The 27626-nt window shown below is 43.6% G+C and overlaps 1 protein-coding gene across 1 annotated transcript in view; it reads left to right on the plus strand.

Annotated features, from left to right (window-relative positions):
* The first annotated feature begins 2217 nt into the window (after window positions 1-2217).
* Window positions 2218-27626, plus strand: part of Srbd1 (S1 RNA binding domain 1) — a 174979-nt gene continuing 149570 nt past the window's right edge. Inside the window, exons 1-9 of the mRNA XM_032908732.1 lie at window positions 2218-2250; window positions 5746-5825; window positions 8921-9101; window positions 11530-11895; window positions 16987-17153; window positions 19832-19949; window positions 21346-21484; window positions 26167-26263; window positions 27133-27268. Coding sequence (XP_032764623.1) covers window positions 2242-2250; window positions 5746-5825; window positions 8921-9101; window positions 11530-11895; window positions 16987-17153; window positions 19832-19949; window positions 21346-21484; window positions 26167-26263; window positions 27133-27268 — 1293 coding nt within the window. The 5' untranslated portion in view covers window positions 2218-2241. The remainder of the gene's footprint in view (window positions 2251-5745; window positions 5826-8920; window positions 9102-11529; window positions 11896-16986; window positions 17154-19831; window positions 19950-21345; window positions 21485-26166; window positions 26264-27132; window positions 27269-27626) is intronic.

The following is a 27626-nucleotide window of genomic DNA, read 5'->3' on the forward strand; positions in this document are numbered from 1 at the left end:
TGCTTACTTGCCAGCACATCTATTGGAATCTACTTCTACAGAAAACCAGCTCAAACAACTAGCCTCGTGGCACTGAGAAACTATTAGATTCTTGGACTTCCCATTCACAGCTGCCCTTTGATGGGTTAGTTGGACTACAGACTGTAAATCAACAGAATAAATTCCCTTAATATATAGAGACATTCCAAAAGTTCTGTGACTCTGCAGAATGCTGGCTAACAGTTATTTTTGTGTGTATGTATGGGTGGACATGTGTATAGGTCAGAGTACAACTTAAAGACTCCCCACCATGTGGAGTCTGGAGTTTAGACTTAGTGGAGGGCACTTTTACTCACTGAGCTGTCTTGCCAGCTCATCAATGGGTTCTGATCTGTGAAATTATTATTTGAGAAGGAATCTTATGTAGCCCAGGCTGGCCTCCAATTCACTATGTAGATAAAGATGTACCTCTATGTCCCAAACTGGGATTATAGGCTATGTTCTGCTTGATAGATGAAATTCTAATCTAGACTAAGAGTCTTGTTTCTCTAGCTTAAAACCTTATTTTTCTGTTGTTTCTGTGAGCTCAGTAGGGCTGATAAAAATTATAGCGAGCAAAGAGACAAGTAATTTTTAATTTCCTCTGGGAACTGATTTTGAGATGTAAATGGAAAGAATTTCTGGAGAATGATTTATAGTTTTTAAAATCAGGATGATTGAGGGAGGGCGGGAAGGCGGGATTCAGGTTATCACAGTGGGTTTAAGACTCCACCTCTCCCAAACTCAGAGAGCAGCATGGGAGTTTTCTGTGGTTTGGGGTACAGAATTTGCTTTTCTATTCACTATAAACTATTTAACAGTTTAGGCATTTGATATGACCAAAGCAGACAATACAAAACAAAACGAAACAAAAATGAAAAGGAAAACCACCTCCTTGTGGACAAGAGTTATTTAAGCCTAATTTAATTAAAACGCAGAGGCTATTTTTGTGTCAGAGGACAACTTTGTGGAGTTGGTTCTCTCTTTACACAGGCTCCAGGGGTCCAACCTGGTTTATCATCTTACTTGACAAGTATGAGTGCTTTATGTCACCGGCTCTGAACGAGAAAAACAGGGACGCTGAATGTGAAGGAAAATGTGCCTAGTTTACCAGGATTGTGGTCACCGCACTTGTCACAACTCTGAATATGAAATAGGGCAGGGTTTCTCATTCTCTGGGAAAGACCTGCATTTGCCTCAAGTTAACGATCCAGTGGCTACTATTTTCATTGTCTTGGACATCTTAACAGGTAGTGTTGGTTGGGAATGGGACCCAGGGAAATCGGTCCAAAGGCAAAATTGAAATTTGCACAAATCTTCTAGGAAGTATCTAAGAGGCCTCGGCTTCTAAATGGATCTACTTGGCAGTTTATCAAACTGTCTGAGAGCAGAGGAAGATGCTGATGACTCTCTAGCTAATGTCTTCCCTTAAGTAAGGTTCCCCTGGTATGAATAAGGCGTTAAAATTCAGACACTTTCATAGAGTGGTGGGGTGGAGTGGGGAAAGAAAAAGAAAAAAGATGAGCTGGGCTTTGTGGCCTAAACAAACGGATGTAGCAGGGGCAACGTGGCGAACTCAGACTGAGCTGGGCTACAGAGTAAGCCTGTCTCAAAAAACAAAACAAACAGAAAACAACCCAAGACACAAAATGAAAGAATGGCTGAAAAGGGTATAAAGTGGTTCAAGAGAGGTCGGTCAGAAAAATGGAAATATAGAGGCGGGCGCATATTTGCCAAATTTTGCCCCTCCCCTAGGGTAAGGGCGTACCCAAATCCCCAGTGGACTCGAGTTGCAGTCTGGCTCCTCGCCCGCCCATGTCCCCGCCCACGACACGCCCACGGCTTGCCCGTGCTCACGCCTCGCCCTGGCCCTTTCCCCGCCCCTCCCCACCCCGCCCCGGTAGTCCGACTCTAGTAAAGTAAGGCGGGACTTCCTGTGTTTGAAAAACTTCCGGCGGGAACCGGAAGGTTCCTCATCAGAACTCCAGTCTATAGATTCGCCAACCCGGAAGGTGAGCTTTGTGTTTGCTCTAGCAGCAATGCTTCGGGCCAGCGGTTTTCGCGTCTCGGCCCCGGTATTTATGAGTGCTCTTTTGGGAAAGAACAATTTTTAAGATGAAGTTTCGCTACCTTTTAGTATCAGCGGTCTATCCCACAGTCTATACCTGGACCATCTGATAACTGTCAGACTGCTCGTCCTTTGATTGAACCAGCTGTTAGTGCATGATAGCGGTGAGAAAGCCAGGGGAACTTTGTTTGTTTTGTTTTTAAACACCAAAGAGTCGGCGCGGAGGGAGCATCACTGTCAGTCGTGGCGCGCGGAATCACGCGCCTTCAGAAGTGCCCTGGGCACAGAGGCGCTCAAGCAGCGGAGGAAAATGATGAATGAGAACTCTAAGCAACTTTCCCCAACCTTCCCACATGGCAGCTTGCCGTTAATATATGCGCAGTGAGAAACAGGGATACTCTTGATACTTGTGGCTCTTACTTCTAGTACCTTGCCTTATATCTCTACCGTTTGAGTAAACCATTCCATCCCATTGAATCTCAGGATTCTCATTTATAAAAATACAGCCGGGCTTTCTCCTAGCGAAGGCTAGCTGCTGCTCTCCTGCTAGATGGTTTGTTGTTCTTTATTTTGTGTTGTTTATCTCTTTAGGGTCTGCTGACATTTAAAGCACCTTTTTAATCCTCCCCCTCCCCAGAATCCTTTAGATGCCTCTTGAGTTGTCTTGATTTTCTCCCAGAACAGTGTTTCCCAACTGTGGTTTGAACAGTCCTTTCACTGGGGTCGGATATCAGATATCCTGCATATTAGACATTTACCATTTATAACGGTAGCAAAATTACAGTTATGGAAGCAGCAGCGAATATATGGTTGGGGTCATCAAAATGTGAGGAATTGTTTTAAAGAGACTCAGTATTAGGAAGGTTGAGAACTACTGCCCTAGAAGTTTAAATGCTGTTTCCCTTTTTTAAATATTGGCCTGTTTTTGTGTGTGTGTGTGTGTGTGTGTGTGTGTGTGTGTGTGTGAGAGAGAGAGAGAGAGAGAGAGAGAGAGAGAGAGAGAGAGAGAGAGAGAGAGAGATAAAAGAGAGAATGTTCTTTTCTTCTTTTTTTTTTTTTGGAGCTGGGGACCGAACCCAGGGCCTTGCGTTTGCTAGGCAAGCCCTCTACCACTGAGCTAAATCCCCAACCCTGTTCTTTTCTTCCTAGTTTCACTTTTTCTAGTTTATAGTACTTGCTCAGTGACACCATAGCAACTTCTATAAACTAATGATTGTTTATTTTTGGAGTTTTCTGTTTAATGATTATGTCCTTAAGTTGACTGAGATACCTCAAATTGTACAAAGCCAAATCTTGGATGGAGGTAGTCTGTGTGTTGTAGATTGGGATGGGTAAGGTGAGCCCAGGAAGGTTGTTTGTTTGGGGGCTTGGCTACTTTAGATTTTACCCCCCACTGTTTTGTTTGTTTGTTTTGTTTTTCTTTGAGGCAGGGCCTCAGGTAGCACAAGCCTCTTGTGCACTGGGGTTAAAGATGTGTGTCACTGAATTGTTTGTTTTTGAGACAAGGTCTGTTTGGTAAACCAGGGTTGCCTTGAAGTGACTGTGTAGCTGAGAAAAACCTTAAATTCTTGATCCTTTTTCCTCCACCTCCCAAATGCTGCCATGCCACTTCTGGTTTATACATTGCTAGGGATCAAACGCAGTATTTCACGCATGCCAAGCAAGCATTCTCCCAGCTGACCTATAGCTCTGCTCCTGTCTGGGGTCTTTGGGGTTGTAGCATTCGGTTTGATTGGGTTCTATGTGTACAGTTGTATTCATTGTCTTCTAATCTCCTGACTCTGTCCTGGGAAATAAACTTCTAGATGTTTTTGTGGGTTAGGTGCCTAGTAACATGTGGGCTAGGGCACCTAGAAAGATCCTTTTGTGACAGAGTATACCTAACTCCAGATCCCTCAAACTTAGTCCTAAAGATTTTGGTACTCACTTTTGTTGTCCACCTGTCCTTCCTTTTCATTCATTTTGTTCATCTGTCTGTCCTTTTTCCTCCCTTCCTCCCTTAAAAAAGATGAAGGAGACTGACGGATAAATTGACTTGGTTCTCAAGTGCCCTAGTTACTGGCTTGGGACTTTAGTTTTTACCCAATAACATGTGTTAATTTTTTCACTGAGTTTTGAGTCATGCATAGGGACAGCTGCATGCTCTCCTCTTGTTCAGTGCTCTGAAGACAACGCACCTTTACTTTCTGTAGCACTTCTTTTTCCAGAGCTGAGGATCAAACCCAGGGCCTTTAGCTCTGCCACTGAGCTAAATACCCAACCCCTCTGTAGAACTTCTAAAGTTTTGTTTTGTGTAGTTTAAATCTTACATAGAACATGGGTTTGCTCTGGAGGAAGGCCTGGGGGGTTAAATCACTTGCTTTCCTTCAGAGGAACAGCTAGTTGTCTCTCTTCCATTCACAGAGTGAAGGCAAGTTCTTCCCTGACCTGGTTTGAATTGGCACTGTGTCAGAAACTAACTTCTTATTTATTTACTTATTTATTTATACATAGGATCTTACTATTTAGATCAACCTGGCTGGAACTCTTAGAGATCCTCCTCCCTCTGCTTCCCTAATGCTAGGATTAAAGAAAGGTGTGCCACATTCCTATTCAGCCCTCTTTTTACATTTTATTTTTATTATGGTAAACTGTTCATAAGAAATCATATTTGCCTGTTCCCATAACTTTAGGAATTCCTAACAGAGAGAGAAGAGATGGGTGATTACCTGCCCTGCCCTGTCCTGTCTGCTGCTAAGAGACTGTTCTCCTGCTGGGCTCTGTTTCCTTCTAAACATGGGTCTCCCTCGTTTGCACTCACAGGACAGAGATGCTGAGAGATCAGACTCCTTTTGTGACAACTGCTTTAGTATTTCTGTGAGGTATTACCTCCTCTTATAAGTGTGTTAGAACCAAGGTGTACAGTATTGCTCTGGTCCAGAGACTTGTTCTAAACATGCCAGTCTAATGCATTTTTTAATTGGTTTGACAAACATTCTTTAAGTAATAAATGTTATCAGTTTAGGTAAATTTATTTACTTGTTGTATTGTGTGATTCCTCTTGTCATTTGTCTTAATTTTTTTAAGTGCTGAGCCTTTGAATATGGTAAATATTTTTAGTGGAATAGTGCCTAATCATTTATATTGCAAGAGGATGTTTGATTTGTTTTAGGAATATAGATTATTCCTAAATAACTACTTACTAATTGATTAGCATTTAACTGACTCCTAACTTTGTGAAGACACTTCTACTTTGATGTTATGAGAAGATATGGAAGGGAAAAATATTTCTTATATTTGAGAAATAGGAGACTAGATGACTTTATAATTTGTTGACTCTCAGGATCACTATAAAATAATACTTGCAGAATGCTCCAACCTTTAATTCTAAAGCAGACTTCTCACCCTGGAGGGTCTTGTCTTTTTCAAGAGACGGTCCCAGTGTCAGAAGGCATCTCAGACACTAGAAGACTGCTGGGTCCTCTTCTGATCAGGACAGGCCAAGTCCTGTGGGGAGCCAGTGTTGGGCCTGTGAATAAGCTATTATTTTTCTCCTCTCTACGGTGTTTCTGAGAGCAAAGCTTTGGTGTGTTAATTTTAGATGGAGGATCATTTTGTACCCAGAAGAAGTGATAAACTCTTCATGTCGTCTGACTTTGTTTGTGCTCCATTTCTTCCAGATGCCATCATTGCGCAAAAGAACAAAAATACAGATGGAGAATGCAGAGCCCAGAGACGAGTGTTCATCCTTTTCTGAGTTGTAAGCATAGTAGTGTTGTTGGGGGGATGGTGGCTATTTTAAGAGTAATGTGGTCTGTTCCCTAGAAACTTAAGTCATTTGGATCGAAGACATGTGTGTCCTTGTCCTTTCTCTGTGTAACAACTCTGTTATACGTGTGCCGTGATCCAAGAGAAGAGAGAAAGCAGCTCACTGAACAGATTATGTGATGTTTACCCTGTGCAGATTGAAAGAGGGCAAACTGTTGTTTACACTGCCTTAGAGCAGAGCTTTCTTTTTAATGAGTTTTTTCATGTGCATTGGTGTTTTGTCTGGATGTTCGTGTGAGTGTTTTGGATCCTAAGGAACTTCAGTTACAGATGGTTGTGAGCTACTATATGGGTGCCGGGAATTGAACCCTGTCCTCCAGAAGAACAGCCAGTGTTCTTAACTGCTGAGCCATCTCTACAGGCCCTAGAGTAGCTCTTAACTCATACAGCATTGCCACTGTGTATAGGGTCACCTTTTGTTTTGGGGGCTGCCCGATGCTTTATAGGACATTTAGTGGCATCGGTGGCCTCTAAATGTCACAATAGTTCTTGATGTGACAAGCAAAAAAAAAAAATCTTTGCTATAGAGTACTATATTACATATGCCTCTGACATTTATTTAAAAAAACAACAACAAATGATTACTGTTAGGCCATAATAGTAATATAAGATAAAATCAAAGCAGGTCAGGGATTAGGGAGCATGCTGTATGGTTGTGGTAGAGGGGGCATTTTGGATTGAGCAGTCATGGTCATTGGAAGATATGCCAAGAGATCCATGTGAGATTCGCTAGTTGCTGTAGTTTTGATAATTACCAAGGTAGAGCTATTTGGAGGTGGTGGGATGTTTAAGAGTTGGTGGCTAGTCTAAGGCTCTTAGGTCACTGCTGGCAAGCCCTCCAAGAGAACTGTAGCACCCTGGCCTGGCTTCTCTTTGTTCCTGCCTCAAGATGTGAATGTGTTTGAGTACAAGCTCTTTGCCACCTGCTCTCTTCAGCAGAGGCTCAGGCCAGTGGGCCACCTGATTTTGGAACCGAACCTCTAAGATAAATAAGTCATTTATTAAGTTAAATTAGTTGGTATATGTCAGTGTAGTGACCCAAAGCTCACAAGTAAAGATTTTAGATTATGGTACAAATAAAGAATGCAGCAAATGCACAGGCCCAGAGGCGGCAGTGAATTGTGTTTGGGGAGCAGCAAGAACAGCATGGCCATAGTGGAGCCATCATGTAAGAGAGTGACAGGAAGTTAGATTGGGATTGGTGGGATCTAAGACTATGAAGAAGTGCTAGGGCTTCATTAGCAGTAAGTTAGGAAGCCACGGAGTGCTGTGGACAGTGATCTGACCTGATCTGGCCTATATTTGTAAGATATCTATGGTCTTGGTATGTAACAGATGCTAGGTGTAGGGGTGAGAACAGTGAGAACTAGTCCAGTTTGGATAGATTCTTGAAGGTACAGTAGACAGGACTTTCTGTAGACCAGAGGTATAGACAGGAGCATTAGAACCAAGAGGTCTATTTTGTCATTGGCAAGTTGATGGTAATTGATAGATGTCTAGCCGAACAAGGGGAAGGGACATCTGCAGATGTAGAATTGAGACTTACAGGATAAGATATAAACTAGAGATTTCTGAGGACTAAGACTCTGGTCAACATTTTGAGGCTGGGGAGAGAAGGGGAGGGTCAAGAGGACTAAAGAGGAGCATGGAAGATGTGCTTTGTAGGACAAGTGCCAGGCACTGCTGACGCTCTCCTGGGATCAGTGACTGAGCATTGATAGCTGCCTTAAGCCACTTCCTGTGTGGCAAGTGATTTTGGGTGCTTGGGTTTTCTTCATAATAATGAAAAAAAAAAAAAACCCAAAAACCTGTACTTGTAACAACACACCTGTGTAAAAGTACAGTTAGATGTCCAGCTTGATAGGTGATTAGGCAGTCGGGTAGGAAGATGTCCTATTCAGTTGACTAAGTTCCTATGTCTTCCCCTTGCCATTTCCTTTCCCCCTCGTCCCATTCTTCCTTCTTCCCTCTCTTTTCCCTCTTCACCCCTTTCCTTTGTTTTCTTTCCTTCCCCTTCCTCCTCTGTGCATGTGCATGTGTGTGCATGTGGTGTGTGTGCTTGTGTATGTAGGGGAGTGGTCAGAACTTGTGATCCTCCTGCCTTCAGATTCCCAAGTACTCCGAGGAATATCTAGTAAAACACAGGTTTTTCGATTTTAGTTCCCTTTGAATCCACTGTTTTAGTGACTTTGATTGTTGTTTTGCTAGTTTCTGGCTGCTTACCAGCCTCTGAAAAGAACTCTTTGATGGTGTTGGAGGTTCGTCCCACCATCATTATGTTTTCTTGGAACCTAATTTATCTGAGAAGTCATCCAGTCTGGTTCTTGCCTTTCCGCAGAACTGAGACCATTCAGAAGCTCAGACAGCCTCACTGATTAAGATCTGGTACTTTTCTCACATACTGATCTCCTTAGGGGAGAGAAATAGCGTGAACCAGATGGGCTAGAGAGCTGTGCTGTCTCCACTCTTGAAGTGAGTTTGATTCTTGGTTGGAAAAAGCAATGTAGGTTTTCAGTCTATTCAGGGCACAGATTTATGTGAAAGGAAGGAGGTCAAAAAGTAGTTGAGGGTCTTGGTGCTGGCTTCTTTTATGCAGTGTGGGGTGTTTAAAAAGCTCTTTCTCAACCTTTCATTGGTTTGAATAACTTAGTACATTTTCAATGGATTTGATTGGCCTTTAGGAACTTAAGTGCTTTTTACTGTTAAGTTTAAAAGGCTCACAATGGTGTGACTTGACCCTGTAAGTTACTTAAGGTAATGATTGATTTTCTGTGTCATGACAGTGTATATAATGCTTGTCAGGTCAGGGAAGGGGAGACCTGTGAATAGTGTGTGTAGTAGGGAGAAAGCACTTCTCTGGGTCCCTGATCACCTGTTCAATTCTTAGCACTAGTTGTTTACAGCCTATGGCCATATCACTCCATTTTATATTACACATTTCCAGTTATCATTTATGAAGCATGTGCCTCTTTCTACCCTTGTCATCTGGTTTCATTTTTCCAAGTTCTCCTGTCAATTCACTTCTAGGTCATCTGGCTCTGAAGAAGACAACAAGGAAGACAGCATTTGGGAACCTCAGAAGAAAGTCCCCAGAAATCGTAGACAACCTGCTTCCAAGGGATCCAAACGGAAGCAGGGGCCTAGGGTGAAGAAGAGCTCCCAACAGGTGGATGACATATCAAAAGATGTGGCTGTCAAGGAGGAGTTGGTAGGTGGTATTGCTAGATGTGGGGAGGCCCGGTGTTTTCCACATGGGAGGGACTGTTTCTTCCTCCTTACACTGAGCAGGACAGAACATGTAAATGACACAAACGTCAGGGCACTATCCCTGGTCACAGTCTTGGGAATACTTAGCTACTGCAGCAACTGCTTCCTCAGCGACTTCTGCTCTTCTCTAAGGGGTTGGGTTAGGTGTGGAAGGGAGGTTTGGGTGGTGGTGTCAGCATTATCTGTGGGTATTGTTAGCCAGGCAGCACACTCAACATTTCTTCTGAAGATCTTGCAGGATGGGTACAGCCACTGAGAGTTCTGTAGTTACCATCCTGATTTTACAGACAAGAAAGCTGAGGCAGGAAGTGTTAAGTGACTCTCCTAGAACACAGATAGTGAGTGATGGAACTGGGCTTCTAAGTCAGCAGTTCAAAAGCTAATATACCTCTCAGGGGTACTTTTATATCAACGGTACTTGCAAGAGTGATGTGTTTACAGAGAGTGCTGGTTTAATAATTAATACTTAGAAATAATCTTCACAGCACTTGAAGCTTTTACGGGCAGCACTTTTCTTCTTGGAGGCTGAAGTAGGAAATTACGTAGTTAGAAACTTGCTTGATGAGCATGGGCCGAGAATAGAAATTAGACAAATCAGTTTGGGTTATTGATTGCCTCCTGTGTTCTTGGCCATAGTCATCCCAGTGAGACTTGCAGGTTGTAATTGTGTGATGTTAAGGTAGTCTGAAACAGCCATCTTGGGAGATGGCTCTCTTGTCACTGGGGCTGGAAAGAGTTTGTTTGTTGATTTTCCTTTGTCTTATTATAGGTAGAAGAATGCTGATCATACTTGGTCTCTTGTGACTCCTTTTCTGTCTCTTGGGCAGCTTCCTTTATGATGGACACATTCTTCAGTTATGCCAGTTCATTTGATTAGGTCGTGACTTACAGTGGGTAGACCCAGCCGTTGTATCTGCCTGTCCCTGCCTGGCTCCATTATGTTTTGAGCAGGTGTTGCTCAGAGGCTGTTTCTGTGTATTTCAGGTGCACATGTGGTAGCTGGGGAGGGGTCCTTACTGTGGGTCTCAGTGCTCACCCTCACTCAGTCTGTGAAGAGCCTTGACAGAAGTTTAATTTTGACTGAGACCTTGTTGGCAGCTGTGTTTGTGCTGTCTGTGTCACTTGAGTAATGGACAAGCCAGCCTGTGACTGTAAACTTCGCAAGGGCAGCTCTGTGCATTGTTGCCACTCTCCTGAGTGCCAAGATAACCATCAGGCGAGGTGACATGGGTAAGGAGCAGAGATTGCTCCCTGGGTACCTGTGTAGGCTCCTGGGAAGCCTCCTCTCAAAGAAAAAGATGCTAGCCCTGGTACAGTCCACTCGTCATCCTTGGGAAGCCGAGTCAGGAGAATTGCTCTGAGCTCAAAGTTAGTCTGGGCTCCATACTGAGTTCTAGGCAGACAGGGCTACAGCACGAGACCCTGTCTCAAAAACCTCTGGCTGCTGTTGCTGTCTCCAGTCCTGTGCCTCCTGTCTGAGCAGGAGGTGGTGCTTTTCTTCTCCCTCTAACTGGTGGCTTTGGTTTTCATTATATCTGTTTATCAATTTCTGAATTTATTTAAACAAGTCAATTTATTTATATTTTTAAGTCAGGTCTCATGTAGCACAGGCTGGCTGTAGCTGAGGGTGACCTTGACTTTCCAGCCCTCTCGCCTCCACCTTCCAAGTTCTGGGATCTCAGGCGTGAGTTACCATGCCTGCTTTTTCTGAGGTGCTGGTCAGCCCAGACTTCGCATGTGCTAAGCGTGTGAGCTGGGCAAACATGCTCTCTGGATCGTGCTCATCTCCTGCCAGGGTGGAGCTTCATCCTGTTTTCTGGCCCATGTAGATGCATCATTTACTTCGTGTAGTGAAATCAAACTTTATAAGCTGTCCACATGCAATTACAAGAAACGTCAGGAGGGATTCCAGGTACCCTTTATCTAGTTTTCTCCAATGGTAAGTGTCTCATATAGGATATTAACATTGGTAAAATTCTCTGTTCATTTAGAGCACTCTGGCCTTCTATGTTTATTTGAGTGGGGGTATTTGTATTTAGCACTGTGCAGTTTTATTGCACATGTGGGTTTGTGTAACCGTCACAAGGATCTCTTTCATTGCCCTCTCATCTCCACAGCACCATGCTCCTTCTACCCATGCATCTCGGACTCCTGGCGAGCTCTGCTGTGCTTAGGATGGTTACGTAATGTGCTCATAGGGTGTGACTGTGGGATGGAGCTGTCTCAGCACAGTTCCTTTGAGGTTCATTCAGTTGTTGCACTATTGATAATCTTTTTTTTTTTTTTTTTTTTTTTACTTCTGGGCAGCATACCGGGGCAGTTGGTTTCTAATTTTCTAATTCTCATGCTTTCTCTTTGTGACTTTATAGAACAGCCCAGTGGCTATTGTTAATGCCAATTTGGAAGAGGAAAATCAGAAGTTGCATACGACAAACACTCTGAAAACTGCAGCAAAAAAGCAAAAAAACGCAGGTCACAGGGCCAAAAAAAGGTTGAAAGTTGATGAGGAAACCAGCCAAGCCAGCCCCTTCGAGGGTGGAGAGAGCAATGTGGAGGCCCCCTCAACAAGCGAGGACAGAGACATGTGCAAGAAGGAGAGTGAGGACAGCTTCACCTTTGAGCAGTCCCCATTAAAGAGGATCAAGACTGAGTCATGTCCTCAGGGGAGGCCTGCCAGGGTGCCCGGGGCCAGCGACATTAAGGAGGAGGTGGAAATGAACTGGGACATAGTGCAGGTAAGTGCAGCCTCCCTCACCTGTGTGCGCCGAGTCCTGCACTGCCACCTACACCACGCTCACCGGGGAACGTGCTAGCAGTTTTGAATATTGTTTGCCAGTGACTTCTTGACTCAAGCTTTGGCAGCTGTTTCTCTTCTTGGCTACACTATTTGTAGTCTGGCTTACCAAGCTTTTGTGTTGGAGTGAGCTGTCCCCTTAGTCGAGACGGTGGTTGTTTCTGTACATCACAGTGTACGTATTTCACACCAACAGGGGCCCTTTAAGGCTCACTGCTGGATTTTTATTTTGAGTGCAGATGTATTTCTCCATAAAAGCAGCACACACGATTAGGTCATTGGCTGTTTGTGTATCAGGTATGTTAGGAGCAAGACCCAGGAATGTTTCGAAGACAAATTCTTTAAGAACTCTAACTTGACGATGTCTCCCAGCTTTCCTTTCCTTTCCCTCTGCCCACTCACCTTTTTAGCTGTGTTGGGATATGATGGAGGAGACTAAAAAGCTGGTTGTGAGCAGTGAGCCTTAAACCTGTGTGCTCCAACACTTTCTGGGGCTATTTCTGGCTACATGGGCATGCCCTTCCTCCTAATTTGTCCTATCCTATGCTGTAAATTGCTGCTGTAGAGCCCAGGACTTCTGTGGGTTCTAAGACTGGGACTTTGTGACATCTTTGTTGTTCAGAGGGTCCTGTTTTGGGCCTTGATGATTTTTCTGTTACCTACAGCATGTCACCAATGGTTTTGAGTCCTGTTCTTTTTGGCACACTAAGGAATCTAGAATGCTATCTTAAAGCTTTCTCTATTTTGTCATTTTATGCAGAGAGTCATTGGGAAACTATAAATTTCAGTGAGAGTTCTGGAATTTTTGTTTCTTTAAAAAACACAGAAATATTATAAGAATGTGCTTTTTTTTTTTTTTTCCCGGAGCTGGGGACCGAACCCAGTGCCTTGCGCTTGCTAGGCAAGCGCTCTACCACTGAGCTAAATCCCCAACCCCAAGAATGTGCTTTTGTATTAATCCCAGGTATGGGGATGTGGGGCTGCTTTCGCCTGTCTGCAGCAGCTGACTGTGGTTTGCCTCGTGCTCCAGTCAAGATGTTGTTTTGCTAGCTGTAGATAGCTTCTGCAGTTATGTGACATCTGGAACTCTGGGAACTTTTCAGAGGGTATAAATGCTGGAGCCCTGATAAGTGAGATTGGGGGTTGTTGGCCACTTAGGGAGGTTGGCTGTGGTTTGTTAGTAGCCATGCGCAAAGAAGAAACAAAAGGAAAGAACATAGATTCAGGGACACCCCCACCCTCACCCCATCCTTCTTTCCTATCACTAGTGATAAGGGTAAAACTGGGGTAGAAAAAGGGTGATAGAAAGAAGAACCCACAAAGTACAAAGACCAGCCACAGTAAACAGCTGTCTAAGTCTTCCCTTGCATCATTCGTTCAGATCTAGAAGGTGATGCTTTCACAGAACAGGTCATAGACCATCCACAGGGACTTTACTCTCATGGCTCCTTTTAATCTTCGCCCTTGGTCCAGAGCTACAGGGCGGTGGACACGCCCCACTTCCTTGCCTTGCCTTTGTCAGTGCTGCTAAGCTTATTTAGTTTACCTAGGCAGCTCCACCTCTGGCTGCTGGCAGTTAGAGGAGGAAGGAGGAGGGTTTCAAAGTTGGGACACCTTAGTGAAACTTTCTTAGAGAAGGGCTGCCTTCTCTGGGCATTTGCTTTATGCTCTATCCCCACTCCTTGTCATGCGGGAAGAGAGAAATAGAGCCCAACCCTGGCTATTGCTCTCCAGGTTACAAGTGAACAAAGAGAAAAAGAACCTTACTTTTTAAAGATAGTGTTACATTTGTTTAGTGTGTTTGTGTGTGTGTGGGGGAGGGGTTGGGAGGTTCTGTGATTGTTGTGAGACCTGGCTCCCTAAAACAGTGTCCTTCAGGGTTGAGCTTTAGGTGAGATCAGGTGTCCGTAAGGTAGATGGCAAGAGCCAGCTGTGAAGAGTGTAAAGTTGTGAATCTCGGTGATGACTGGGCTCATAGGTGTTTGTTTATAGGTCTGTAAATGCTGAATGGTAAGGATTGTCGTTTATTTACAGTTGACTCTATATGAACCAGGCTCCAGAGCACACACACTAGTATCTATATTTATTATCATGGCGCATTTGAAGTAATAAATGGGTAATCTAAAAAGTCAGTTAGTCAGAAGAGTAGACAGAAACATTCTTGTTTTCATAGTAGGAGCTAAAGAGAACCCATCTAAAAGTTACACATTTCTGACAGCTAATTCAGGATAGGATTTTATAGGCTGTACCCTTCCCATGACTCTTCTGCCCTCCTGCCTTGGTCTTCTGTTCTGTCGAGGTTAGCCTTTCAGGATCTCACTGCCTTGTGTGAGGAGGACAAACTGCATAGCCCACACTCGATTAGTGTTTAGACTTTACCTACCAACATGGTTGTGTGTAATTTCTGACAGGCAACTGAGGGCTGCTCTCTTGAGCAATGTACCCATTTTCATGTCTCTCACTGTGAACGTGTGGTTACTACGGGAAGTTTGCCTTTGTTAAAGCCCCTGATGTCCCACATAAGCATGTTAGTAAAAACGGAAAAGTGAGCAGCACGGGGAGCTGGGATTAAACCGTGCCGAGGCTGTGATCGCTGTAATATGGTTTCTTTATTTTAAGGGTGAGCCTGGGCAGGGTCAGTGGCTCTGTGGATCTTAGTAGCCTTTCCTACATTAGGGAGAAAAGCTAGCAGAGCCTTTTTGTTAGCTCTTTCCCTTTGTTTCGAGAGACAGTAAGGGATGACGTAGGTGTAATAGCTGTGCTCGGGAAGGCAGAAGTCAGGAGCAAAGTGGAAAGGGAGCCAGTGTCTGAGCTGGCGACCTCACTGCTGCTCTGCACTGTGTTTAGATGCAGCTGTTTGCTCTGGGAGACATTAACTAGATTAAAACGGTTTGTTGTTATTATTATTATTTTTATTATTATTATTATCATTACCTAATTGGTAGAGTTTGTTAGACGCTTTAAGCCATCAGCAAACTTTGATGTATTACATACATATGTGCAATTGCCCTGGATGCTCAAATGTGTAACCAAACAACTTCCGGGTTGCGAACAACAGCATCCCCCTTGATACCCCTGTCACTCCTCCCTTTCCTCTTTTGTAACCTCTTTTCTGATTGCTGGTAGTGTACATTAATTGTCCCCACTCCCATCTTTATGTAAGTGTTTTATGTGACATAGTGACTCAGTCAACTCCTTGGGTCAGGTGGTAAACAGTCAGAATCAGTAACTCTTCAAAAGGGAGCTAGCTGTTCAAGTGGTTGGCTTGGGAATGATTCTGACTGAATAGAAAATTCTCTAACTTTTATTCATTAGCGAGTCATTGAAAAGTCTTTTAAAAGTGCAGATGTTGCTGGGTGATTAAAGCTACAGTGGATTTGCTAATGCCCAGATGTTTTCTTTCTCACTAAGCAGAGGGGACTTTCCCTTGTAAGAGATCCTGGGACATTGGGGACATGAAGGCATCTTTCTGGATGTTTCCAACAGATAGAGGGCAGTGTGAAGGTGCTCTGTCCTACCTGTGCTCAGGAGAGGAGACAATTCAAATACTTCAAATAAATCTTTTGCTTCTTTTAGAAATTGAATTTTTGAAGAGGTAATGTGGCTAGTGGGACTTGGGTTGGTATTTATTTATTTTTTTATCTGTGCTGCTGAGAATCATACCCAGGGCCTTATGTGTACTAAGCATATAAAGTTACTACTTTACCACTGAGCTGTTCCTCATTCCTCGCACCTTTTTAAACAATGTCTTGATTATCACTGGATTAGCATGGCCTAAGGTGTCTTTTGGGTTAGTTAGGTCTAAGAAAACCATCCTGTCCGACAATGAAGACTGGCAGGCAGCTCATGGCTGAAGGACAAGTGAGCTTGAGAGAATAAGTGGGGAAGCGCAGATTATCAAGGAAAGACGCTTAGACTGCGGCAGTGTGCCTAGGGTTTTGGAAAAAGACAGAAAGAAAGAAAAATTATGCTTTCAGAACTCAAAAAGTGCTTAGCAGGGAAGGTCTGAAAGTTGTACCTCAGAGCAGGGCTTTCGAGAAGGGTAAGGATATTGTTTCATTGAGGAGGGAGTGATTCCTCCGTCTCTCACAGGGTTTTCAGGGAAATCAGCTTTTCTGCGGATTGGGGGTTGGATTCCTGCCAGATGATTGACAGGGCAAGCCGAGTTAGCTTCCCGTGGAAGAGATAACAGAATGCAGAGGTCTAAACTTTGGAGCAGATGAGAAGATTATATGTCCCAGGGCCAGAGTATTCCGTTCTTTCAACCAGGAGGCCTAACGAGGGGAAGTTGTGTGCCAGGTAAATGGGAGTGGCCCCAGTGCCTGGCTTCTTTATTTAATTGGTGCTGCCAGCTTTATTTAGCTGTCTGACAGTTTGGATTCCAGGTGCCATGGCATATTAGTGATGGTTTTGACTAATTAAATCACATGGTCTAGTGTACATTTGAGAAGAATATTCATGGAGCTCCTTATGGAAATAGGAATAGATGAGACTGGAGCACCTGCAGGGGTGGCAGCTAAAGGCCGCCTCAGTGCTCTAGGCTAGAGCACGGCTGTGCTGTGGGGATGGGAGAGCAGAAACGAGTAAAGACATATTTTGTAATTGGAGTTGACCACAGTTAAGAATTGGAAGTGGGTGGCTTTTCTAGTTTGAGTTACTGTTCGAATAGGAAGCACATGAGGAGAGTGGAGGGTAAGTTCGACAGGAACCTCTCTTTACAGATGCAGGGTTGACATAACCATTAGTTTTCTGGGAGACTGTCCTAAATAACTGTCCATGGGTCTGGAGGTAGCGCGGAGAAGAGCCGAGCCTGGAGAGAGTTTAGCCGTGTACTACATTTGTTGTTTTGAAACAATTCTATCTGATATTTTGACCTGATTTTCTTAATCAGTTGATGATGATAATTTTGGATAGGATCTTATTTCATAGCGCAGGCTGGCTTCAGACTCGTGTTAATCCTCCTGCTTTAGCCTTCCAAGTGTTGGGATACTAGGCATCAGTATTTTTAATTTTTGTTTATCTTTCTTTGCAGGTTTTATCTGAGAGAACTAACATTGAACCTTGGATTTGTGCCAACATCATACGCCTCTTTAATGATGACAATACAATTCCCTTCATTGTACGCTATCGAAAAGAGCTTATTAATAACCTTGATGCTGATTTCTTAAGAGAAGTTCGTCAAACCCTAGATGAGCTACGGTAAGAAACCTGAGCAGGATAGGTGTCATGGAAGAGCAGAGGCTCTGAGCGCTTGAGGGAAACAAGGGCATGAACGAGTGGCTGTCTGCTCGGTGCTTGTGTCTTTTTATTGATGTCATCTGAGTGCAGTCCTCTTCTGTCAGAGAGAGTCAGGTCTATCTGCTATATTAGGGCATGGCTTCCCTCTGCTACATGCTTAGCCTGACCGTGTATCGATAGGTTTTGACCATTTTTTTAAAATTGAAATGATTAGGTATAATGGCAGAACCAGGGCTGCCAACAGGGAACTAAAAATGTTGGTCTAAGTCTTCAATAGCTTGCATAAACTTGCATAACACTGTCCTCTTACCACTCCACAGTCCCCAAATGGAGAGTTCTTGCCGGTATAGATGGTCTTCAACATACAGTGGAGTGACTTAGTTTTGCAGCTTCATGATAGTCAAAACCATAAGCATTCAGTGGAAACCCTCCTTTGAATATTTTGAGTTTTATTTTTTATTCTGGGCAAGCTGCTCCCAGTCAGCCATGTGATCATGAAGGAATGATACTGTACTGTACTGTACTGTACTGTACTGTACTGCCAGTGACTCTCTCTTGGTTTCTTCTGTTGTTGTGATTAATGCTCCAACAAAAGCAACTTAGGGGGGAAAGGATTTATTTTCTCCTAATTCCAGGTTATAACCCATCATTGTAGGGAAATCAAAGCAACAGAGACTTGAGGTAGAGAGTCTTGGATTAATGTATCATGCTCCTTCTTAATACATGTCTTAATGTATACATAGTCCTCCTTCATGCTCCCTGTATCAGTACCATTGCTGGGCAGATTTTATAAACATGAACAGGTAATGAGGTAAGTTGGTGCATATGACATAGACACAGACAGGGTTGCACACTCACAATGAAAAATAATGGTTAAAAACTAGAACTGCTGTGCCCGCCTCTCCTCTGCTGTGCCCGCCCCTCCTCTGCTGTGCCCGCTTCTCCTCTGCTGTGCCCGCCCCTCCTCTGCTGTGTCCACCCCTCCTCTGCTGTGCCCGCTTCTCCTCTGCTGTGCCTGCCCCTCCTCTCGCCCAGCTGTGTACTGACTCATCTGCATTGATTTCAGGAATCGTGTCTTCTCTATGGAGCCCCAGTTCCTTGTCAATAGAGAATAGTATTTAGAAGCAAGTTCCGTGTGCTGAGTGTGCGCGTCCTGAGCAGCCTGGCAGCAGTGTCAGTGAGCACAGTAGTGGTCAGATGCTTCCAGATGGGCAGCCTTAGGATTTTAGTGCTCGGGATGGAAAGTAGAAGATGAGCTGGGGTGTCTTGTGCTGGAGAGTAAGAGGGACAAGTCAGACACTCGTATCTCTTAACTTGGTGGATTATAGCCACTAAATATAAATAAGAACCAAAGTCTGTGGTCATAGTAGTAAATCAGTGTACACATTGGGAGCTTAGTGAGCAATGAGATAGTCTCAAAGTCTCCTTCCACAGCACATGCATTAGTTACCGATGTTGGAAACCAGTGTCACTTCCTTAAGTGCTGACTTCTCTCAAGAACAGGCTGCCCTGAAATCATTTGCCTCTCAGTGAGATGCAGTAAACAGAGCAGTGTCAACAGTTTGAGATTCCCGACTGGGGATTAATTGTAAGGAAACATCCTAGGAGGCCAGACTCAAGATACTACAAAGTAACTGGTAGGAAGCATTTCAAAGACTTTGAAACTAGGAGAGCCTGGAACATTGCTTCAGCCAGAGAGACTGCATCTGACAGCTACCCATCTTCTGGAGATGTTGTTGTAAAATATAAAAAATAAAAAAAGTAATGTTGTCCCCTAGGTCTAGCACCTCAGTGCCCCAAGATATCTGCTAGATATCTTGGCGGAAACACATCCCAGCCCTGAGGTGGCCCAGTGTCTCCTGCCCCCCGCACACTTTCCTACACTCAAACCGTCACATAAAAGAACATACAACACAATAACCTCTGACCCAATTGATAAGATATAATTGCCCACCTAAACATACAAAGCCCAGTACCACCCATCCCTTAAGAACATTAATAACAACCTGTAAATACACAGAGCGGAATCTTAACATCACCTGCCATATTGTCCTGTCACTGCCTCTCTCCCTCTCCCTCCTGTCTCTCTTCTTTCCATTCCAGTCTCCTCCTCTTCCTTCAAAGTTCTTTCCCACCCATCCTTCCTTCTCCTCCAATGACAGGCCTCCTTCTATCCTGTACCTGCCCCTCACCTGTATTTTACAAATTCAATGGGGAGAAGGTTCTGGTGAAGTCACCTGATTCCTGAGTATGTGACTAGGCAGCTGTCCTGGGCCAGTGGAATTAGCATCAAAATGCAGATAACCCCAGGGCAAACCACAATGTGGAGAGAATCCTCAGAGGCCATTGCCAGCACTGTTGCTGAACTGTGAATAGTGCCTCAGGTTTGTGAGGGAGAAGATAGCGATGGGTCAGCGTTAACTACCTGATCCGGATGACTTTATTGTGGTTTGTAGGTTATTCTTTCTTGGAAACACATACTAACATATTTGGGAGTGAAGTTACTGTCACATGAGATAAGATAAACAGTTCGGAGTTCCCTTTTCCTTTCCCTGCAACTTCTCTGTAAATGAGAGGCGGTCTTGAGGAGAAAGCTTGGACATAGAGATTGTATACATTATGTAAGTTTTTAATTTCAGGGATGTTGCAAAGAAGGTTCATAGTAGAATCCAGAAAATTAAGAAGGAGGGGAAGATGTCTGAGTGCTTGCTACAAGCCTTGTTGAACTGTAAAACATTTGAAGAACTAGAGCATGTGGTAAGGAACACTGTCTTTTAATTAATGCCTGAATATTTATGATTTGCTATCTTTTTATCACTAAGGAAGACTAAGACAAAAAGCTAAAGCCACCAGCCACTGTTATTTCATTCACTAGGGATTTTATCTTTTAGTGAATAGGGTTCACTGGATGCCTGTTTGTGTGTGCCCGGAACTTGGGCTTACACATATGGGCAGTGTAGTAAATCGGCCTTGCCCTCAAGGAATTTCTAGTCAAGGAAGGAAGGGGAGTAGATTATATAAGCATGGAGTGCAGGGGAGCTGGCAGAACTGGAGGCCTACACACGAATGTCTTCAGCCTGTGACTGAAGCAGTCGGCACTCTGGTTACTCGTTGGTTTGACATCTCTGTGCGCCACCAGCCATAGGTAGAAAACACTGTACTGAACAGGTACATACTTTTAAAAATTACCTCCCTAAATAATATAACCCAAGAAGTGTAGATGTATCACGTAACATTGTTTTAATTATAAGTAATCTAGAGATGATTTAAGGAAGCAGTACATGGGAAGCACCAGGCTGTTTTCTATAAGGGACTTGGTATTCCCAGAAGCCAGCAGCCCCGCATGGATTCTTTAGTAGGCTTATTTTAGAAGCTATGAGACTGGAAGAACTCACTTTAGGAGGGGATTATGGACGAGCAGGTCAGTATGACCACTGGGAAACAGCAACGTTTGAAATATAAGTGAGGAGTCAGAATTTAGAGGACATGTTGAAAAAAATGTTCAGAGAACTCTGAGGAGAATCTGGAGGTGATATAAGTGGATCAGGAGGAAGGAGGTTTGTGAGTGAGGTGATGAATAGTAATTGTAGCAGGGGGGTTGGGCAAGATCTGGACTGAAATCGTTATCATCAGGGAAGTGCTATGGATCTTCAACAAGCTATGTGGGATCTTCAGCAAGCTATGTGGGAAGAGAAGCCAGCAGGCCAGCAGGTGGTGGTGAGGAGAGAAGGGGGAAGGAAGGAGTGGGTAGGAAGAGAGGAGGAGGAAGAAGAGGAGGAAGAAGAGGAGGAAGAGGACAAGGAAGTGGAAGAGGAGAGACAGACAGACACAGAGAGAGAGAGAGAGAGAGAGAGAGAGAGAGGCATTATATGAAACAACTTTAACAGGGACTTGCTTATTTAAATACCTTGCAGTCCAGATGAGGAATTTTAAAGATGAGTAAACCCAAGCAGAGAATGAACTAAGCACATAGAAAATTATGAAGATAAAGTTTTGACACAGAACTCTAGTGTAATAGAGTTCAGAGGGGATAGGACAGACCAGAGGAGGATGTCTATGGTATTTTTAGTGTATCCTCTAGTCCTGCATCCCTGTTTTGATTTTGGCTTTGAAAAACAGACTCCTGTGATATATTCTCTGCTTTTTTTCCTAGTCTGCTCCATATAAAATGGGGAGCAAGGGCACCAAAGCCCAGAGAGCAAAACAGTTGGGATTAGAAGGAGCAGCGTGGACACTACTGGAGAACCCAGGGCAACTCAACCTCCCGTCTTACGTCAGGCCTGATGTTAAAGGTACTGGCTCCCAGGAGACGGCAGCCTGCTGCCGCTCTGCTTAGACTGCACATACTTAAACTAAACATGTTCTCACCAGCGGGTGTGCAAATGTCTGTGAACAGCAGTAAAGAACAAATGATGGGAACACACAGCTCCTGGCCAACCTTCTGCGTCTGGTGACCTCCCCACTCTCTGCTGCTTCTCCTTCTTCCTTTACACCTATCTCTGAGATCTGTTTTCACAACATGTACCTCCCAGCTGCTGCTTGGTCTTTCTTAATGCCATCTTCAGTAAATAGAAGGTCTTAGGTGGTTTTTTTTTTTTTTGTAACTTATTAATCTTTTAAGATAATAAATGTTCTCTTAAGTGAAATTCCTCTATGTCTCAAGGTTATAAAGATATTCTATTATCTTTCAAAGCTTTTATTTTATTTCTGCCTTTTAAAACCATATAACTCAGATTTCCTCTTCAAAAAGAGTCTTAATACTTCTGGCATTCACAAAGAACAAATTGGCTTCTGCTCTTAATGCTTGTTCCTAAGTAATAAGGGGGCTTTTCTTAAAATTTGCTTCCAAATGTATTCTGGCCTTTGTGTGAGAGAAAATGAGACAGGCACAGGAGAAAGATTTAAAAGATTATTGTTCTTTGGAGCCTACTCTTCAGTCTGGACCTGAACTTGTAGTTTTCTTGCCTCATCTTCAAGCTGAAATGACAGATTTCTTAAAAAACCATTGATTCTTTTATGTTTAAGTAGTTGCATGTATTGAGATAGCCGCGCGTGCGCACGCATGTGTGTGTGTGTGTATGTGTGTGTGTGTGTATACAATGAATTTGTAGTCAGACAATACTGACCTGAAATCAAATTAATATGCCTATGGCTTTACACAGCTGCATTCTTTGGTCGTAAGCACCTGCAGTTCACTCGTAGCAAATCCCAGTACGCTGTGTAAGTTGCTGTGGTCCTCCTGCTGTACATTAGACGCCTAGGCTGTGTAGCTGCTGTGGTCCTCCTGCTGTACATTAGACGCCTAGGCTGTGTAGCTGCTGTGGTCCTCCTGCTGTACATTAGACGCCGAGGCTGTGTAGCCTGTGCAGTAGCAGGGCAGCTCCAGCTTTCACCAGTGCTTCTCCATCCCAGCTGACTTTCTGTTGATTCTTCAAACTGGGAGATGTGCTTGTCAAGAGGGGGCAGTCTGTAATAACTCTGTGATAACAGAGTCCATGTCGTGTACTCAACTCTAGAGAAATACGGTGTATCAGCCATATTCTAGCCAGTTGAATTTGTGTTTTTAAAGATGAGTATTTGTATCTGTAAACTACAAACTGCTCACAGAAGCGTACACATTTTAGTGTGTTTGGGAAAGGACAGTAATGTAAGGGATTACGTGGAGTTAGAGATGGATGGAATGAATACAATCCACATCTGTTTAGTTTGTAATGCTAATGTATGCTTACATTTTCAGTGATTTACAGCATTTACGATTTGGTTTTCGTATGCCATCTATGGCTCCTTCAGTTACAGCCTTACAAAGTTCATTCATCTCCTTTCTGAGCCAGAGCCCTGTGCATGCATTTCCTTCAGCAGGCCCTATTGCTTTTGCAGGTGGCATTTGATATTTTAATGACAGCTGAGCCCTAGTAGACTTGAGAGTCACTGCTGGGGCTGGGGACTATGTGTCCGCTGTGGAGAGAGGCTGCAGGGAGGTTTGCTGCCTGCTGTTCCTTGTGGCTGATTCTTTGCCTTCCGTTGCTGTCTCCTTCGCTACAGTTGTCTCGTGGGTTCGCAGGTGGACCGCATTCCTACTAAACAGGTCTTGTGCCTGTGTCTCCTAAAAAATTATTTTCTCTGACAGGTTCATCCCTATATACTGTGATTCTATTCACCCCAACATCCTCCTCACTCCTCTGGAAACCCCTCAATGTGGCTTCCCCCCGTCGTCATTCCCCATGTCTTGTCCTTGGGGTTTTGTTTTTGGTTATTATTTTTGTTTGCTGTGTGGCTCACTGGGTTCATTACTGCTGCCTGTTGGAATACTGACTGGTCTTCTTGTCTTGAGCTTGTGTGGGTAACCACAGCTGCAAGCAGTTCATGAGTATAGTGGCTGTCTTGTCCCCAACACAGCATTTCAGAGCACTCCTCTCTGTATTCCCTCTCCTATGCTCTTTCTGCCTCTTTCTCTGTTCTCTGAGGGTAGATGAGCAGGGCCTACTCACTGGTCTACGATATAAACATAAATCCTGACCATATCCCTTCTGATGGTCACATATGGAGACACAGGATACATGATGGTGGACAGCAGGCTTCGACACTTCCGGTCATGTGACTAACTCAGACTCAGCAGGTTTCTATGGTTCCTACAGACATAACAGGACTTAGTCTGGGCTTCACTCACTTGTTGATTCTAACCACAAATACAGAGAATTATGGTCAATTACAGATAACTATGTACTGTGTGTCAGGACTCTTCAGACCGAAGCAGCTTCTAGGAGAAAGTTTATTTTAGTTTACAGTTCTGGGAGTCCGTCCTGATGGAAGGTATGGTGGCAGCAGCAGGCATGGCTATGGCAGCCATGTGACTCGCAGAGCAGACTGAGCGTAGCGTGAGGCTTTGAATTCTCAGCACTTGTCCCAGTGAGGGGCCTTCCATCCAGGGCACTAACTGGGCACCGAGTGTTCAAATGCCTGAGCCTCGGGGGCATTTCCCTCCCCTCTTCCACATGCTGCTTTTAAAGCTGCGTGTGAAATGTTTCTTCTTTCTCATTCCGCTCACTTTTTATGCACATAAACATGATCACTTCCAATTCTGTTACTGTGGGGTTCTTCTAACGTATTCTAATCATTCCCATCATTCTTCCTAGGAATATTTTTAGAAACCAGATCTATACTTTTCTTCAGTGGAAGATGTTTCTCACTGTCTACAGACTAAGAGTCAGGTCAGAATATAAAGCTATCCTGGAGCAGAGATGGGCTTTGCCCTGGGTCCAGGCATCCCTGTGCTGAGGAGGGCCTGAGGCTCTGCTCTTCCAGAAGGCTGTACACAGAGAAAGTGGAGAGATACTGGCTTCTCAGTGTTTACAGTCACCGTTGTCCTTTCACAGCATGTCCGGCTCCGTCACTCTGGAGTTCTTATTATCTGCTTCTTCGCTTTGGCCTGTCTTCTCTTGATTTTACAGAGATGCTCATCTTGAAGGCTGTGGTAAGCCTGAAAGGGCACCTGGGAGTGGGGCTTTTGCAAACGTGCAGATGTCCTCTGGTTGTTCTGGCTCAAGCACATAGGCACGAAACGTGAGGAAAGGCTGCCCAAATGACTATGGTTGTTTCTCTCTCTGCCTGAGACCCACTACCGTGAGGACAGGCACCGCAGCAACTCCACAGTGGTTTAAAGCCTTTGTCAAAGCATCCGCGATGCTCCTGTCATCAAAGACTCTGCATTTTTGACCAAGCACAGTCCTTAGACGAGTGTAACTTTAAGAATAAACACTGAGTGTATAAGACTTTCGAATGGTGTTCTCCAGTGTTTCCAAAGTTCCTTTGCTGTAGCAAACTTGTACTTTCTGTTCACCGCTTTCAGGAACGGTTTTCATCGTATGCCACTTTTACTACTGAGTTCTCTGCCTCCTGCTGTGACTTCTCTGTGTAACGATGCCCTGAGGTGCGTGGGGCTCCAGGCGTTAGTGTACAGTACACAGTTTTCTTAGCTCACGGTCCGTCTCGTAGCTCATGAATGCACACTATAGACACCCTTAACGTATACAGGTTTCTGTTTGTAAAAGTAGTTTGACACTGAAAATTTTCTCAGAGAAATTCCTTTAAAATGTAAATGGAATTTCTGTTAATTTCAATTCCTATTTATTTAAAATAAATACTGTTTCAGTAATTACCACAAATTATTATAACACCCCAAGTAATTTTACCTTTATTTATTATGTCTATTAATAATATTGTGCTGCTGTTCTCTTTGATTTTCGTACTTTTTACTCATGGAAACTGTTCATGGAAAGACATAAATGGCATTCGGTGCTTTTGTAGTTAAAGCCTTGATGTAAATCAACAAAGCAAATAGAACACTGAAGAGGAGAGAAGTGAGAGCGAGGGAAGAACTCTCTGAGCACATGAGGTGATACACAGGGGCCATGCTGGGTCAGTCAGGGCTGTGAAGCAGTGGAGAGTGCTCGTGGGCGTCTCATGTGCTGCCTGCAGACGGACTCATCAGGATGAACAGCGAGTATTGTCTTTGTGAGGCTTGGGAGAGTCAAATGGGCCGCTTACCACGTGGTAATGCCTCACACGCAAATAGCAATATTAATGAAATTACTTGAAAGTATGTATCTTGAGATACGATTGATTCAGACTTGGTTCTTATAACACTTAATCTTTGTAACCACATGAGGGAGAAGATGATTACTCCATATTTATGGGAAACTGAGGCAGGCAAGGCAGATAACCAGTTCTAGGTCCTAGGACCATTAAGTGGAAGAGCCAGCAGTTGACCAGGTGAGTCCAAAGCTGCATCTCAGCAGGGTGCAGCCCGTGGGGAGGCCTGCGGAGCTGCTTCTGCAGACAGACTCCTTTGGGCAGGGAAGTCACTCCCATGATGCCTTCTCTCCTAGGTTTGTTAGCATGAGGACTTATGGACTGGAATTTAGTTTAGTCTGTTTACTTATAGACTAACAGCTGATCTTATTCTACCCTTCTAAAGGCCTTTCTGAGCTCAAGGATATCGAAACAGGAGTACAGCATATTTTAGCAGACATGATTGCAAAAGACAAAGACACGCTTGACTTCATTCGGGACTTGTGAGTAGCTTTTCTTTTAGCTTTCTGCTTTGTGGGACTTACACTATTAAGTGTTGTTAGTGCTAACCCGGTGTTTGTTTAAAATTTGGTTTCCAGGCTTTTTTCTCCTTTTTTCATTTTTGGTAGTACAATTCTTTGATCAAGCAACAGAATCTTAATATTTAAAATAGTCAAAGTTGTTTTAATTGGATTCTCAGCAGGGTGCCTGGAGCTCTGCCTTCCTAACCTCTTAGAGAAGGCTGATAGGATGATTGGTCTGATTGCTACCAAACATTTCAGCCTTGTGTGTAGGTAGATACTATCTGAAGTCAGGCATTTCGGATGGTTTATGTTGATATATAAACTGATCTTCAGAGTATATGCTAGTATGGTTGTTTGTTTTGAGACAGGATTTCTCTCTCTTTTTTTAAAGATTTATTTATTTATTATATGTAAGTACAATGTAGCTGTCTTCAGACACCAGAAGAGGGCATCAGATATCATTACAGATAGTTGCGAGCCACCATGTGGTTGCTGGGAATTGAACTCAGGACCTCTGGAAGAACAGTCAGTGCTCTTAACCACTGAGCCATCTCTCCAGCCACAAGACAGGATTTTTCTATGTAGCCCTAGCAGCCCTGGAACATACTATATAGATCATGCTGTCCTCAAATTCACAAAAGTTTCCCTGTACTGAGATTAAAGGTGACAGGCTGGCAGAGTCCTTTTGATGGGTTAGTAATGCTAATTTCTTATTTGGGCATCATTAACCAAATCTTATTTGGTAATAGATTAACTTTTTTTTCTATCTTTTTTATATAAATTTGTGAAACGTAAAACACACATAAATAAATGCTTGTTTCTTTTTTAATATTTGTGTATCTGACCAGGTGTAAACATAGATACATTTGTATCCAGTCATCTCTTGCAAAAGTATCCTCAAAAAAAGTAAATGAGAAAGAAGTTGATAAGTTTCAGCTTTACCAGAATTTTTCCTGCAACATAAGAAACATCCACCATCACCAGGTAAATAAGGAACTGCATGCTGATAATAATGGTGATAATACTTTATTAAGGCTTATGCCAACTATTTTATTTTCTATTTTGTATAAAATTTATAAAAAGTTGTCATAGTTTCCTGATTTCCCAAATGGAGAACTGAAGGCCCAGAAGAGTTACTGATACTGAGAAGTTTAAGAGCGTTCACAGTGTGATAACCCTCATGACTTGCTTTCGGCTGGTGACATCCAGTAGACCCTGCTTCTAGTGTGCATAGGTGTGAGGACAGACCATTCCCAAGACAACTGTCGTCCAATAGTGTGGTGTATGGTCTCATTTGGTTTTATGTACCATGGCCATTATAGCTCAGACTTCTAATTTCGTC

This window comes from Rattus rattus, chromosome 7, assembly GCF_011064425.1.
Source record: "Rattus rattus isolate New Zealand chromosome 7, Rrattus_CSIRO_v1, whole genome shotgun sequence".
Lineage (NCBI taxonomy): Eukaryota > Metazoa > Chordata > Mammalia > Rodentia > Muridae > Rattus > Rattus rattus.